Source organism: Lacerta agilis, chromosome 1, assembly GCF_009819535.1.
Source record: "Lacerta agilis isolate rLacAgi1 chromosome 1, rLacAgi1.pri, whole genome shotgun sequence".
NCBI classification, from domain to species: Eukaryota; Metazoa; Chordata; class Lepidosauria; order Squamata; family Lacertidae; genus Lacerta; species Lacerta agilis.
This window is the reverse complement of record NC_046312.1, coordinates 21,335,077-21,349,575: the sequence shown is the minus strand read 5'-3', so window position 1 is coordinate 21,349,575 and position 14,499 is coordinate 21,335,077. Positions and strand designations below refer to the sequence as shown.

The 14,499-nt window shown below is 43.7% G+C and overlaps 1 protein-coding gene across 2 annotated transcripts in view; it reads right to left on the bottom strand.

Moving 5' to 3' along the window:
• The window catches only part of TC2N (tandem C2 domains, nuclear), a 34,847-nt gene extending 23,914 nt beyond the window's left edge, over positions 1 to 10,933 (bottom strand). Inside the window, exon 1 of one of the 2 annotated variants that reach the window (XM_033141041.1) lies at positions 10,546 to 10,933. In XM_033141041.1, coding sequence (XP_032996932.1) covers positions 10,546 to 10,581 — 36 coding nt within the window. In that variant the 5' untranslated portion in view covers positions 10,582 to 10,933. The remainder of the gene's footprint in view (positions 1 to 10,545) is intronic. The other variant, XM_033141052.1, reaches the window with a different exon arrangement.
• Between the last annotated feature and the right edge of the window lie 3,566 nt (positions 10,934 to 14,499).

Genomic DNA, 14,499 nt, shown 5'->3' with positions numbered 1-14,499 from the left:
TTGACTGGGCAGCTAAACCAGGTGAGGGTAGCTGATAGGTCTCGAACCCTCAGTGAGTTAGGGTCTTGCCCTGCATGTGAAGATAGGCTCTGGTGGATTGAGCGGACAAGACAAATAGCAGGCCCAACAGTCAAGAAGGCGGTTTCTGCATGTGCTGCAGAGGGAAGTGAGGGGCATATGGGGCTCATCAAACTGGGAAGGTATCCCCATCTAGGAGAAGGAAAACTCTGATCCTAAACCTCTGCTGCTTTGTGGGATAACTTTGGGAGAAGAAAAGGCTAAAGAGTAAATCCTACACAATTCCTTAGTGGCGTCCTTAGTATGCTTGGGTGGTGCCTTGTACACCTCCTTCCGGAGACTCCTGCAGCCAAGCTGGTGCCAAGCATATTGCTCTGCTTTGCTTTGCACCACCATCAGCAAGGCCAAAGAAGTTATACAGAGCTTGGATCCCTCAGCAAGATGAGCCGATTTGCCACTATTTTATCCGATGGTATGCACCCAGAGAAGTGTCGGTCCTGTGCTAACAACACCATAAGCCTAATTAGGCCCATGTGTCGGACATTCTCTACCACTGCCACAAGCCTAGTTCAGACTTCTCTTAACTGTTTCACATGTAGCGGCCTAACTGTTTCACATGCTACTGATATTTCTCAGCACCAATTTGCACAAGAGTGCCAATAAATTCTTGCAACAGCTATGTTCACACAAATCACTGCCAGAAAGCGGATATACTGCAATTAACAACTTTTCTTCTACGTGTACCAAAGCAAAACAGAGATAGCCATTACATTTTTAAAAAAGTGTAAATACAATAAAATAACCATTTAATAGCAATAATAATAATAATAATAATAATAATAATAATAATAATAATGTTGTGTATTGATTCAAGGGTTATCATATCTGTATTGCTATTGTCTGTATTCACATTAGGGGAAAGTAACTGCCTTCCTGTTCCAGAAGGAACAGCTACTATTGGTTCATTCAAGTTGCTGCATTTGGATCCTCAGTCTTATTGGTTCCCACCAAAAGGCAGCTTTGTGATTGCTTGAGATTGTTCCCTCCAAAATGTATCCTTTCTAGCCAGTCTTCTCTCCCTATAAATGTAGCTTCCCTCTCCTCAGTTCCCCAGTCTTGTTTGCCTGAATAAAGAGTGTTACATGAAGAAGCTGTCTCCTGCCTGCTATGTCAGAGAGCTGAAATCACTTGCTGAATCACTATCCCCACACTACAACTACTACTACTACTACTAATAATAATAATACATTTCTTGTGGCACTTAAAGACTACTCCCCCCTTTTTTGCACAATGGCAAGATGTTAAGCTCCAGAATTTCTGTCTCTCAACACCTGCATTCTGCATCCACAGAGAGATTCAGGTTGTAAAACGAAAGACGTCAACAGCCCAACTGTTAATGTTAACTAAATACAGGAGTTATGCCCAAATAATATGCCCAGGAGTTATGCTCAACATCAAAAAAACTAAGATCATGGCCACTGGTCCCATCACCTCCTGGCAAATAGAAGGGGAAGAAATGGAGGCAGTGAGAGATTTCACTTTCTTGGGTTCCATGATCACTGCAGATGGTGACAGCAGTCACGAAATTAGAAGACGCCTGCTTCTTGGGAGAAAAGCAATGACAAACCTAGACAACATCTTAAAAAGCAAAGACATCACCTTGCCGACAAAGGTCCGTATAGTTAAAGCTATGGTTTTCCCAGTAGTAATGTATGGAAGTGAGAGCTGGACCATCAAGAAGGCTGATCGCCGAAGAATTGATGCTTTTGAATTATGGTGCTGGAGGAGACTCTTGAGAGTCCCATGGACTGCAAGAAGATCAAACCTATCCATTCTCAAAGAAATCAGCCCTGAGTGCTCACTAGAAGGACAGATCCTGAAGTTGAGGCTCCAGTACTTTGGCCACCTCATGAGAAGAGAAGACTCCCCGGAAAAGACCCTGATGTTGGGAAAGATGGAGGGCACAAGGAGAAGGGGACGACAGAGGATGAGATGGTTGGACAGTGTTCTCGAAGCTACTAACATGAGTTTGGCCAAACTGCGGGAGGCAGTGAAGGATAGGCGTGCCTGGCGTGCTCTGGTCCATGGGGTCACAAAGAGTCGGACACGACTGAACTACTGAACAACAACATGCCCAAATAAGACAAATGACTGTTTGTGAAGTGGAAAAGTATTGGAATATCTGTATACATAATACTAGGCTCAACTGGTAAGAACATGTGATTCAGGGAGTGAGGGACAGAAATTCTAGCATTTCTTTTACGGGATTGGTGGAGTGGGGGGTGAACACAAACCCAAAGTATAACAGCACAAGCAGGGACATTGGTTCTCTGGAATTTGCCTTCTGCTACCCTACCAGAGGACCAATGGACCAGTATGCATTTCCTTGGAATCCTGATGCCAAAGGAAGATCAAGTTGTGTAAGAACAGTCCTCTTAGATCAAACAAAAGGTATACGTAGTTCAGCATATTGTTTCCCCGCAGCAGTGTTAGAAACAGAGACATGAAAGCTAGGAGCTAAACGGCACCTTAAACCTAGGTTATGGGCGCAACAGTAGAATGACCAGGTGCACTTTTTTAGTAACAAGAATACAAAGCTGAAAATGAATGAACTGCAGCTAAAATGTTATGTTCGTTTTTCACATGGTCTGGTCCTTCCCCTGCCTGCCCCCTTAATATTCTTAAGAGGGTCTCTTCTCCAGTCTTCAGAGAGTGGCTGGAAGTGGGGAGGCAGAAAAAGGTCCTCCTTTCCTTCCACTCTGCAGTTTGAATCTGACGTTTTATGTGCAGTACTGCGCCGAGCTCAGAAACTGCTCATGCTAATGAAATTTCTTGTCACAAAGTGTGCCTTGAACAATGGGAGTTTTGAACACTGTCCCACGGGCAATTTGGGGAAGCATGCATGCAGGACAGGAGGGTAATAACTCTCTCCTCTTCTCAAGAAACACTACCCCTCTCTCTCCCTTGAGATAATGTTGCTGCAGGGAAGAGGTTATGTTTGGACAATCAAAGGTCATGCTCTTTGACCTGCTCTGCTCCATCCCACTACTTGTGACCAATATCTCTTGGATATTTCGAGTGGGGTGGGCAGGGGTGACCTCTACCTTTAGGCAGGATAGATTATATTTGGCTTTTAATTGTTGCTTTTTAAAAGGATGTTATTGGGATTCTTTTTGTCTTCAGTTTGTTGTCTTCAGATGTTCCTTTAGTTTCTTATTTACATTAACCATTGTAAGCAGGGCCGTCTTAAGGATATCCGGTGCCGTGGTTCAAAGATCCCTCTGGCGCCCCCCCTCCCAGGTTCACCTTTTTACAGCGCTGCCGGCGGGCAGCGGCTGGAGGGCGGCTCCTCCGGTGGGGAAGAGGCAGAGGCTCTGGGTGCGGCGCTGCTTTAGCGCGGCAGTCGAGAGCAGTGAGCTGATGCCAGGAGGTGCCGCGTCCAGCCTCCGCCTCTTCCCAGGCGCTCTCCAGAACTTGGTGTGAACTTGGCGCCCTGGCGCCACTTGCCTCTATGGGCAAGACGCCCCTGATTGCAAGATGACTTTGGGGCCCTTCTGGCAAGAAGGGAGCACAAAAATAAGTTCTAAATTAACTGGTTTATCATGACCAGTGGCCATCGACAGTTTTAGCCTCCATGGATTTGCATAATTTTCTATACCTCTACTGTGACTCTGCTTATTTACCTTTTTTGTGGTAAACTTAAGAAAAATCTAACCTTTTCTTGTGAGGTGGTTGCTCCAGCCCCGTGACCATTTTGCTTGTCCTCCTTTCATTTTTAAAATTAAAAATAAGGGTTATTTCTGGTTACTTCCTTATTTCTGGTTGTTCTTTGTGCTTATTTTATTGTTAGCTATCCTGAACATTAAAAAAAGAAAGGCAAGGTATAAATATTAGAAATAACAACAAGGGACAGGGAGGTGTGCATGTTTTATTACCAGATGCAAAAAAAAGCAGTGTCATGATATGCCATTTCAATCTGGGTGGAGTCTGCTTCCATTTCACTGTTGTAGCGTGGGGATAGTGATTCAGCAAGTGACTTCAGCTCAATGACATAGCAGGCAGGAGACAGCTTCTTCATGTAACTCTTTATTCAAGTAAACAAGACTGGGGAACTAAGGAGAGGGAAGCTACATTTATAGGGACAGTAGACTAGCTAGAAAGGATACATTTTGGAGGGAACAATCTTAAGCAATCACAAAGCTGCCTTTTGGTGGGAACCAATAAGACTGAGGATCCAAATGCAGCAACTTGAATGAACCAATAGTAGCTGTTCCTTCTGGAACAGGAAGGCAGTTACTTTCCCCTAATGTGAATACAGACAATAGTAATACAGATATGATAACCCTTGAATCAATACACAACATTCACTCTCCCGTTTTTTTAAAAGGCCTTATTGTGCCTTAAGATCCTTGAAGTGTATATCCATGCCATTCCTCTCCCTTGTTTCAAACAAGATACACTGAATGTATCCCCCGTCCTCATGCTTTCTACTACAGCTGGAGTATTATTACCCCTTATTAGGTAGATTAGCTTGCTGTTAACCTCTGAATTGCCCTAATCCTATGCAACACTATGCAACAATACCCCAATTGTTCAGCCTGTCCAACTCAGTTTCATCTTCTCCTGCATCATCAGGTCATAGGCGCCAGAAGAATTTGATCTACCCTGGCTTCCATCCATGCAAAGCCCACTCTCTTAACTAACGTAAATTATTTTGCTTTTGATGAGTTTCAGAGGCGACTTCACTGCCTTAGGAAATGTAAGCGACATTCTGCTGAAATGCTTGTAAGTTAAAAAGGTTTCACAGATGGTTTAAACTAATTCAGACAATAGCAGGACGATTTCAGCTTCTGCTGCAGAAGAGCTTCTAGCTCAAAGCCACAAAACAAACAGTGCTGGAGATTCGGTTGTGACTAACTTTAGCTAGATCATGGCCCAAAGCAAAAACAAAACCCAGATTTTCCCCCACCCCAAAAAAACCAAACACATAGTAGGGGGTGTGGCTAATTAATTAATTAATCATTTGCAGGGGGGGACCCACGGAGGGCACTGAATCTTCTGCAGTGGAAAAAGATCCCAGTACACTATTGCTACTTAGGTGTTCAAATAATTCTATTGGGAGAAAGAGCCTACAAGCAGTAAATCATAAGATGTTGTAACAAAGAATGGAGAAAGCAGTAAAAAACAAAAGGCAAAAAAGTATGTTAGTTCTTTCATAAGATGAGAAATATAGACACATGATTAAACTACATGATCTGGCATAGATGTAACCTTCCAAAACACTTGTAACTCAACTCAACTCAGCTATTGGAAAGGCATTCTGGGGCAATGAGCAACTGTAAATTGTTATATTTTTTATATATTACACTAAATGAAGGCAGTTGGGATACTGGCCTTTGTAGGTATGCTAATCCTTATGCCTTGTTATGCAAGCAAGCCACTAACTAACTTTGGCTAGGAACTAACTTCCTCTTTGGGTTGCTTATTGCATAATTACCTGTTACGGTGTTCTATATTTTCCCTCTCATATTCCTCATAATGGTCTTTGCCAAGAAATGAAATATCAGGAGCGGGTTCTTCAGTTACTATGAATACCACAACTTCTTCAAATACCTTCCTCTTTTCAGTTTTTAGAGGGTCTGAAATTTTTCACGTACCACTTTCTGAAAGATTAATTTGGATTCCAGCATTTTCCCAATTTCTCCAGTTTGTAAACTGTCAAACCGAAAACAGCTCAGCAAGACCTTCAGGTTTTTGTTGCGTGCATGGGACTGCAAGACACCGTGTGTATGTTAAAACATTTTTCAGGTCAAAACCATGGCTGTATCATAGAATTGTAGAGTTGGGAGGGACCTGAGGATCATCTAATCCAACCCCCTGCAATACAGGAATATCCTATATGGGGATCGAACCTGCAACCTTAGCATTATCAGCACCACACTCTAACCAACTGAGCTATCCAGGCTGAAGAGGAACCTTCTCGCCTGGCGTCTAAAAATATGTAATCAGTCACATCATAGTTCTTTGCAAATAACACCCTCAATTTGCAGAGTCAGGTCCCAAGCCAACTAGAAAAAACAGGTGACAAACATTTTCATATATAACTGCAAGTACTCTAGTTAATTATTAGAACACTACTCATATGAATAGAGAAGTGGGGAATCCAAGATTTCGTAGCACATTCCCTCATTCACGAGTAGAGGCTTCTCATACAGTGTGCTGAGTTTCTGAGTTACTCAGAGCACTTCTGAAGCACAGTGCAAGGTCAGAAACATTCTCCTAACTTGCATTCCTAAACCCCAAGTTCAGGAGAAGAGGTGGGGCTCATCATCTTATGCTCTCCAGAAAGGGGAGAGATACTTGCCAGGATGAGCATGGTGAATAAATTTGTAGCAGCGAACCAAGAATGTCTGCTAGCAGCATATTGGCCATAGTCCAATCTTGATTTAAAAACCACATCATAAAGAATGTCACATGCCATGAATGTCAGATTCAATGGATTATCCGTCCATCAGTTTACAGTCACTTGGTTTGTGTTTATGGGGTGTGCACCTGTGAAACCGAATGCCTACAAGACTAAGGACAACCTGAATGGCAAATTCACACTTATACCCATCTATGCATTTTCACAGACCCTTTCAAAGGAATAAGCCTCTCCTAAAACAATTCTTCAAAGTCCCATGGACTGCAAAATGATCAAACTTATCCATCCTTAAAGAAATCCGCCCTGAGTGCTCACTGGAAGGGCAGATCCTGAAGTTGAGGCTCCAGTACTTTGGCCACCTCATGAGAAGAAAAGACTCCCTGGAAAGATGGAGGGCACAAGGAGAAGGGGACGACAGAGGATGAGATGGTTGGACAGTGTTCTCGAAGCGACTGGCATGAGTTTGGCAAAACTGCAGGAGGCAGTGGAGGATAGGCGTGCCTGGCGTGCTCTGGTCCATGGGGTCACGAAGAGTCGGACACAACTGAACGACTGAACAACAACAACAATTCTGAGAAATGCAATCAGCGCACTTGCATAGGACCAATAGGAAGCAAAAACAGCTTGCTTTATGGCTGGATCCAGCTAGCACCCCAAGTGGGACATTTAAATGCTTGTTAAGAGGTCATCTGTTTCAATGTGTTTATACACCCTCCTTTGTTTTGTTTCTTTTTACTTGCAGTACACTGTTGTCTAGTCTCAGCACGCATAATTTTATAAGATTCACAGAGGTAACCAAGAACAGTCTGAACACAGAGGTCTTGTCCCATTGTGAGAAATAATATATTTTAGGGCCAATCCTACTCTAAATTTCTAGTTAGTAATGCAAGAGCAGGGGTGAGGGATCTTTTCTGGCAAGTGGGTTGGATCACTACTTCCATCAATCTCTGTGGGCCATTCTGACAGGTTGCTGCCCACCTGTGAATCATCTGGCATCTCTGTGGTGTCAGGTATCAAAGGTGCCATTACACCACGTTCCACCAGGAAAAAACAAAGCACTGCTCACATCTGACATTGTATCTGAAAAATACTGTCAGCTGGATTCATCACCCAAGTTCTGGCCACTCTCAACTGGGGCTTTATCAAGTTTTCCATTTAAAAGGTAAAAATAAAATCAAAATTATTTGTGGGCCTTTAAAATGAGAAGAGAAAACTTGATGCACTGGGTAACCATAAAACAAAAAGGTCAACATTTTTACAAAGCAGAGATTCTTTGAGAACGGCAATAAACCAGAGTCCTTTCACATATATCATGGTTTAAAGAAAGAAAAATTCCCGTAAAAAATTCCAGAATGCAGAAGCTCAACATCACAAGCCAAGAGGGCCAAAGGTTAATAATTTTTAACCCCAAGGCAACTGACAGCATTGTGTTAAGCTAATCTTGCCAGTGCAAGAAGTACCAACAAAATACTTGAAAATACTAAAGAGCCTATTGACAACTATCAGTTATCCCATACACACTTCTAATGCTGTATTAGGCAAACACCCAATTCACGTACGTACTACAATTTATTCTGCTGATAACATTGTTCCCGTAACTTGTAAATACATTCATTCAGTTGGATAAGGAAGCATGCAGAGGAAGTGGCAGGTGTGGTAAATGCAAGTGAATGCATCTGCTATGCTTCATAACATGGTCTCTTTCATTTAGGTGAATTTAGGCTGGCACAAAAGTGATTGGAATGTTGATGGACACCTTTGTTCCTCGATCTGAATGGCAGCAGTGAATGCTGGAACACAAGAACACGCCTGGTGGATCAGGCCAACAGGTGATCTAGTCCAGCATTCTGTTCTCACAGAGGCCAATCGGGTGCCTATGGGGAACCTGCAAGAAGGAACCTGTGTGCAACGTTCTTCCCTCCTGTGGTTTCCAGCAACTGGTATTCAGAAGCATATTGACTCTCCAACAGGGGAGTCAGAACATAGCCAACATCATTTATAGGCACCGATCGACTTATCCTACATGAATTTGTCTAATCTTCTTTTAAAGGCATACAAGTCGGTGGCCAACACTGCCACTTGTGAGCACAAATTCCATAGTTAAACTCTGTGCTGTGTGAGCAAGTACTCTGTTTGTATGTCCAGAATCCTCAGACGTTCAGCTTCTTTGAATGTTCCAGAGCCCTGGTGTTATGAAAGAGGGAGAAAGGTTTTTCCTCTAATCACTTTCTCCATGCCATGCATAATTTCCATTGTGTCAGCTCTTACTCACATTTTTCTCTAAACAAAAAAACCCCAAATGCTGTAACCTTTCCTCACTGGGAAGCCACTCCATCTAACTCTACAATATCCTTTTTGAGGTAAGGCAACCAGAATGGTACCCAGTACTCTCAAGTGCAGCCACACCGTAGATTTGTTTAATGACATATTGGCAGCTTTATTTTCAACTCCTTTCCCAATTATCCCTAACATGTAATTTGCCTTTTCCACAGCAGCCACTAACAGTGCTATGATAAAGCAACCAGGACTCTACTGGTGAACCTCAATCAAGAAGACAGGAATGTGCCCAGACTTAAAAGTTACAGGGCTAGTTCGAACCAAAATGGTCTGAATTTAACGAGTTATGCCAAATGGCTAGACACACTTGAACACACCCAACTGGTCAGGTGCTCAAAATGAGTGTACAGGAATATAGTCTAGGCATTGGAACAGAATGTTCTGATATCATGACTCCTCAACAATTTAATGTTGAATGAAAGACGTCTGGGCTGACAAACAAAAATATTTAAGCAAGATGCATCTGTTTTGCTATTTAAAGATGCAATCCTATGCCCAATTACTTAGTCCATTGAGCACACTGGGATTCCTTAGGAGTAAACAAATACAAGATTGCTCTATTCTGATATCAATATCAGAGAAGATATACTTCAATAACGTACTGCTTATAACAAGAACAAAACAGATAAATTGCTCTGTGCTCTAAAGGATGCTAAAAGAGTATTTTAAAAAAATAGTGATTTACTGAACTGATGCATTTACTCTAAGAGTTCTTACCAAGTGGTAGTATCAATATATATAAAAGCCAGTTTCCAGAGATCATGCTAAAGCTAGAGAGTAGTGGATAAATAGAAACCAAGATGAGGTTACGCATATAAGATTTGATCCCATTTTACCAATTCTGTAAAAATACAAGTGGCATGCTTAGATAGGAACAATAGCAGGCAGTATTCCCGTTTTACAGATCGAGAAACTGAGTGTCTTGAGCCAAAGACAAAATAGTAAATTCATGGCAGAACTAAGAATTAGCTAAGATTCCTCTGTTAACAGGCAATTAAATCTTTAGCTGACTAGTTTATCAATTATTTCAACTTGTAGGCCTAGATCTCTTGTCCCACTGAAATCAATGAGAGAAGTTAGTTGTGACTCACTTCATCACCACTGATTTCAACAGAATTTTAGCACAACTAACAGCACCAGGATTGAATTTATAGCATTTACAGAAATGCAGGGCACTAATTCAGTTGAACAAATGAACACAAAGATTATTCAGTAAGAGTGAGTGAATTTTGTTAACATTACATTTGCTTTAATATATTTGCCAGGGTTTTTAGCAGACAGAGGGGCTGAATAAATCAAACACGAGGAATTAGCATTGCCTTATGGACACTTTACAGAGAACTATCACACATACTTTCGAGATCTGAGTTTCAAGCAATTCTGCTTTAATCAGCACAGCTGGATGAGGAATGAATGGGCAAGATCAACGAAAGTGCCAAAGCACGAACTTTCACTAAGGCACCAAAGATGTACCGGTAGTTCCTGAAAACCAATACTCTGGAGTCACCTGCCCCACTTAGGATCAGTACCTTGCCTTCGGGCACATTTTCCTCTAATAGCTTCCCGACAGGCGGAAATAAAACAGATAATGATGCTGGATAAACTCTGCAGCTCTTGAACTTTTGCCTTTCAGACAAAAGCAGATTTGTTGTTGTTGGGTTTTTTTAAGGCCACCTAGCCCCATCCCCTTCCAGCCGCCCCTCATTCACAAGACGTGCCACTATCCGGGGAAGCTGCCTTTTGGCACAGATGGGCAAGGGGTCTACCTCAGCAGCGAGGCCGCTCCGGTCAGGTCCCTTCATCCTCCTCCTCCTCCACTTCTTTCTCTCTTTCTCTCTTTGCTCCCTCGGGGACGGTCCTGACCGCAGTACAGCGGACGACTCAGCCCCTCTGCGAGGCAGAAGCGCACCTGGCTGCTCCCCGGGGCGCGGGCGCGCTATGCGGCCACTATCGCCAGCCTCCAACCGGATGAGGGACACGGGGACGACGACGACGTTGTCCCTCTCTTCCCCACGAGGAGGAAAACCGGCTCCAAGACACCAACTTTCCCCGGGCGAGGGGAGGAGAAAAATGAGAGGACCACGCGCACGCGCAATTTGGAGAGGAGCGACTGCCCCGGGGCGGCTCCAGCTTCTCCTCACCTCCGCTCTCCTTTCCTTTTTCCTGCCCGGCTCAATCACAGTTTAATTGGGTTGCCGACTCCGCCCGCGAACGCGCACCTCTAAGGAGGCTTTATGTACCTCTCCCACCCTCTCCTAAAACCGACACCTGCTGCCTTACTCTGCGCGCGAAATGCTTTTTGCCCCTGGCTCTCTTTTACGCGCAAATGCCACCAGTTCTCGGTGGGCTTAGGCGGGTCCCTTCCCGCTCTTTTCTGGCGCCGAACTAAGGCGACGACACCCCCTCCCCCCGGCGGCACCTGCTCCCTCCTCCCAATAACCACTTTGCAAATGCAAAGGTTCTTCTACCAGTTTGCTAGCCCTCTGTCGGGCGCAAAGCTTTCCTCAACTGTCTACCTCGGTAGTGTTTCCTTTCTCTTACCTAGACCCCCGAGTCTGCATCAGCTACCTCTGCAACCCTTTACAACATCCCACTGCTGGAAAATGTTCCTCTACCGTAAGTAACGCAGCAGGTTTTCTGGCGGCATGTGCGGGTTGTTGGTTGGGGTAGGTTTTTTTGTTTTGTTTTTAAACTCTTGCACAGAAACGGGTCGGTCGGGCTTCCTTTTCAGGAAGGTTGCAAGCAGGTGTAGCAGCTGCTCTTCCGTTCTCTGATTGATTCCTGAGGCACGAAACCTGACTTCCTTTTGGTTACCAGCCTTGGGCTTAAAACAAAAAAGAGAGAGCAAAAAAACATCCGGATGCAGTAGCCTTTCTTGTGTGCCCTAAAGCTAGGCTACTATTCAGCAAATACTGTAATTTCCATGTTTGCAATATTTTGGTCTGTCCCGGCCTCCTCCTTTGCTCATGGGTGGTGAGAGAAATAAAAAAGGGCTTTCCCTGTTTATATCTAGTTCAGCCTGACATTCAGGGACTAGGGGTTGGTTTAACAAAGCTGGATCACACACATGCACACCCCATGCCTACCCAGTTATTTATAGATTATTTTTTTTGTTTGGTTTCCTAATTGTAAACCCAAAGTGGGAGAACCTACATAGGAAGCTGCTTTACACAGAGTAGGCCCCTACCAGACTGTTGGTCCATCTAGCTCAGTATTGTGTGTGCTGACTGACAGTGGGTCCCCAGGGTTTTAAGCAAGAGTCTCTCCCAGTCCTACCACGGATCTTCTGCCTGCAGGTCTACCTCTGAGCTAACATTGATATTTTTATTTACACCATCTAAAAGCAGTGGCACACATTGTGTAGCATGGAGACATTCTGAGTACCACAGCCAAGGCTCATTTGTACAGTGGATTATACCGTAGTTTCCAGCAGAGATTGATTGATTGATTTTAATTTATTTATTTCTATGCCACCCTTCGCCTGAAGATCTCTGGGTGGTTCACAAGATAAAAATACAGGATAAAAGTACAAAGTAAGTAGTTTAAAAAAAAATACACCCCCCCCCCGCCACAAACACATTTAAAAGGCTATAGAATATTAATCAGCCAAAAGCCTGGTTGAAGAGGAAGATTTTTGCCTGGCACCTAAAGATGTATAATGAAGGTGCCAGATGAACTTCCCTGGGGAGAGCATTTCACAAATGGGGAGCCACTTCAGAAAAGGCCCGTTCTTGTGTTGCCGTCCTCTGAAGGCACACAAAGAAGGGCCATAAGATGGTGATTGCAGAGTCCAGGTTGGTTTATATGGGGAGAGGTGGACTCCACCAAATTTCAGATCACCTAATGGGATTATTTCTTAGAAGCATCTACTGTATAGAAACTCATTGTTTCAAAATAGCATTATAGATTTCCTGCTCAGTTTCTATTAGCAGGAGTATCATTGTGGCAGTTCCATGTGGCAATATCCTGACTTGACAAAAGACTTGTGGTAGCCCTGATAATTCCGATAATTTGTCCCCGTGGGAGTTAACATGACTAAGGTGGTGGTCAGAAGATATAACCCCTTAGGATCCTGCCTCTAGCCAGGTGGAGGTGGCTCTCCTGAAGAATAAAAAAAGTGAACAATCACAAGAAATACTTACCAAATCCAACTCCTTCCCCCCCCCCCAATTTCACTATATCCAAGAGCAGACCTTTAGACTTTTGCCAAATCTATTATCTTAATGAAATCTGAAATGTTAACTTCGCTTTCCTCTCATTTACTCAATACCTTAATGGTCTTCTCGTCTTATCTGCAACTTTCACGCCCCAGGCTCATTTATGTGACAATGGCTACTCTCCTTGACAAATGCATGACAAGACGACCCAGAATAAGGAAGGGATATGACAAAAATAGAATTGATGAATAGGGAAGGTCTGCTTCAAAAAAAAAAAAAAAGTACTCCTTCCTCATTCCTGCTCTGTGTGAGGATACACACAGCAACTTACTGTATTGTTGCTTGTCTCACCAATTCCCTTAGGTGGTTGAGTGCTATCACTGGTAGCAAAACAAGACCACTCCAACATAATAGCTATGCATAAATATATTAAGTTGTAAAAAGAAAATAATAAAAATAATGTTATGAGTTTGTGGGGTGCCTGGACTCCCCTTCTAATTCCTGGGTGACAGACACTGGATTTAACATGTTAAAATACAAGCTAGGAGCCAGCCTGGTAATGACCTACTAAAGCAGAGTTTTTAGGAGGACAAAGGAAGTGGCTCTGTGCCAGAGGATAAATGGGAGTGTGGCCCTCCCTCAAGTCAGAATTAGTTAGAAAGTTAGAACTAACTACTTTAGTTGAAGTAATTTTTACAGTTGGAAGGAGAGTAGTTGTTTTCAGGATTGCAGTTGGGGGTGATGTAGGTTGGAGGAAAAATAGTTGCAGCCTGTTGAATGCAGCAGCAAGCTGAGCAGAGAGACAGAGGGCCACGGCTGATTTCTGCTGGCGTCCAGGACTGTGGCCATGGGAGAAGCAAGAACCTCTTGTAGTTTAATGCTGCGAGCCCCTCCATCATAGGCTCAAGTTGTATACATGTGTAAATAAACCACAAAGACAACACAGTCTCCCCTGTGCCTCATTTCCAAAAGAAACACAAACCCTGGGTAAGCACCAGGACCCCTGGAATCTTGCACTGCTTAGAGATTGGAGTGGTGTGCAACACTGGTGTTAGAAATGGGATTTGTGTTTCCTGGAGGTATGCCTGAGCCAAAAAGGGAAGAACAGCAACACTCCTTGAGCAGCTTGAGAGAATGAAGCAGTGGCTGAGCCAGTGGTTTGATAAAATGAGTCAGTTGCTGACAGAGTGGGGGAGAGTCCTCCATGAAGAGGGAAGAGTGACACCATGCAAGGTGGGAGCCCTGCCTGATAAGATGTAGACAGTAGCTGAAGGCAGGGGGAGAGGACGCCTCAGAAAAGTGCATGCTGGCTGGAAATGAAGAGCTGTTTCTGACTGATTACTTCCTGGGAGCCTGCTGTTGAACATTTTACACATACAAACCCACATTTCTAGGAAGACTCCACAGGTAGAGGTGGGACAGAATGTCTGACTCACCATTTAGATTTTGCTCTCTATATACTGAATTCACACATCACACAGTGGCCGCCTGCCATTCTTTTGGGCTGACCTGGACCAAAATCATGAAACATGGGTCATGTAATCTCAGTTTCGAAAGCTGAGA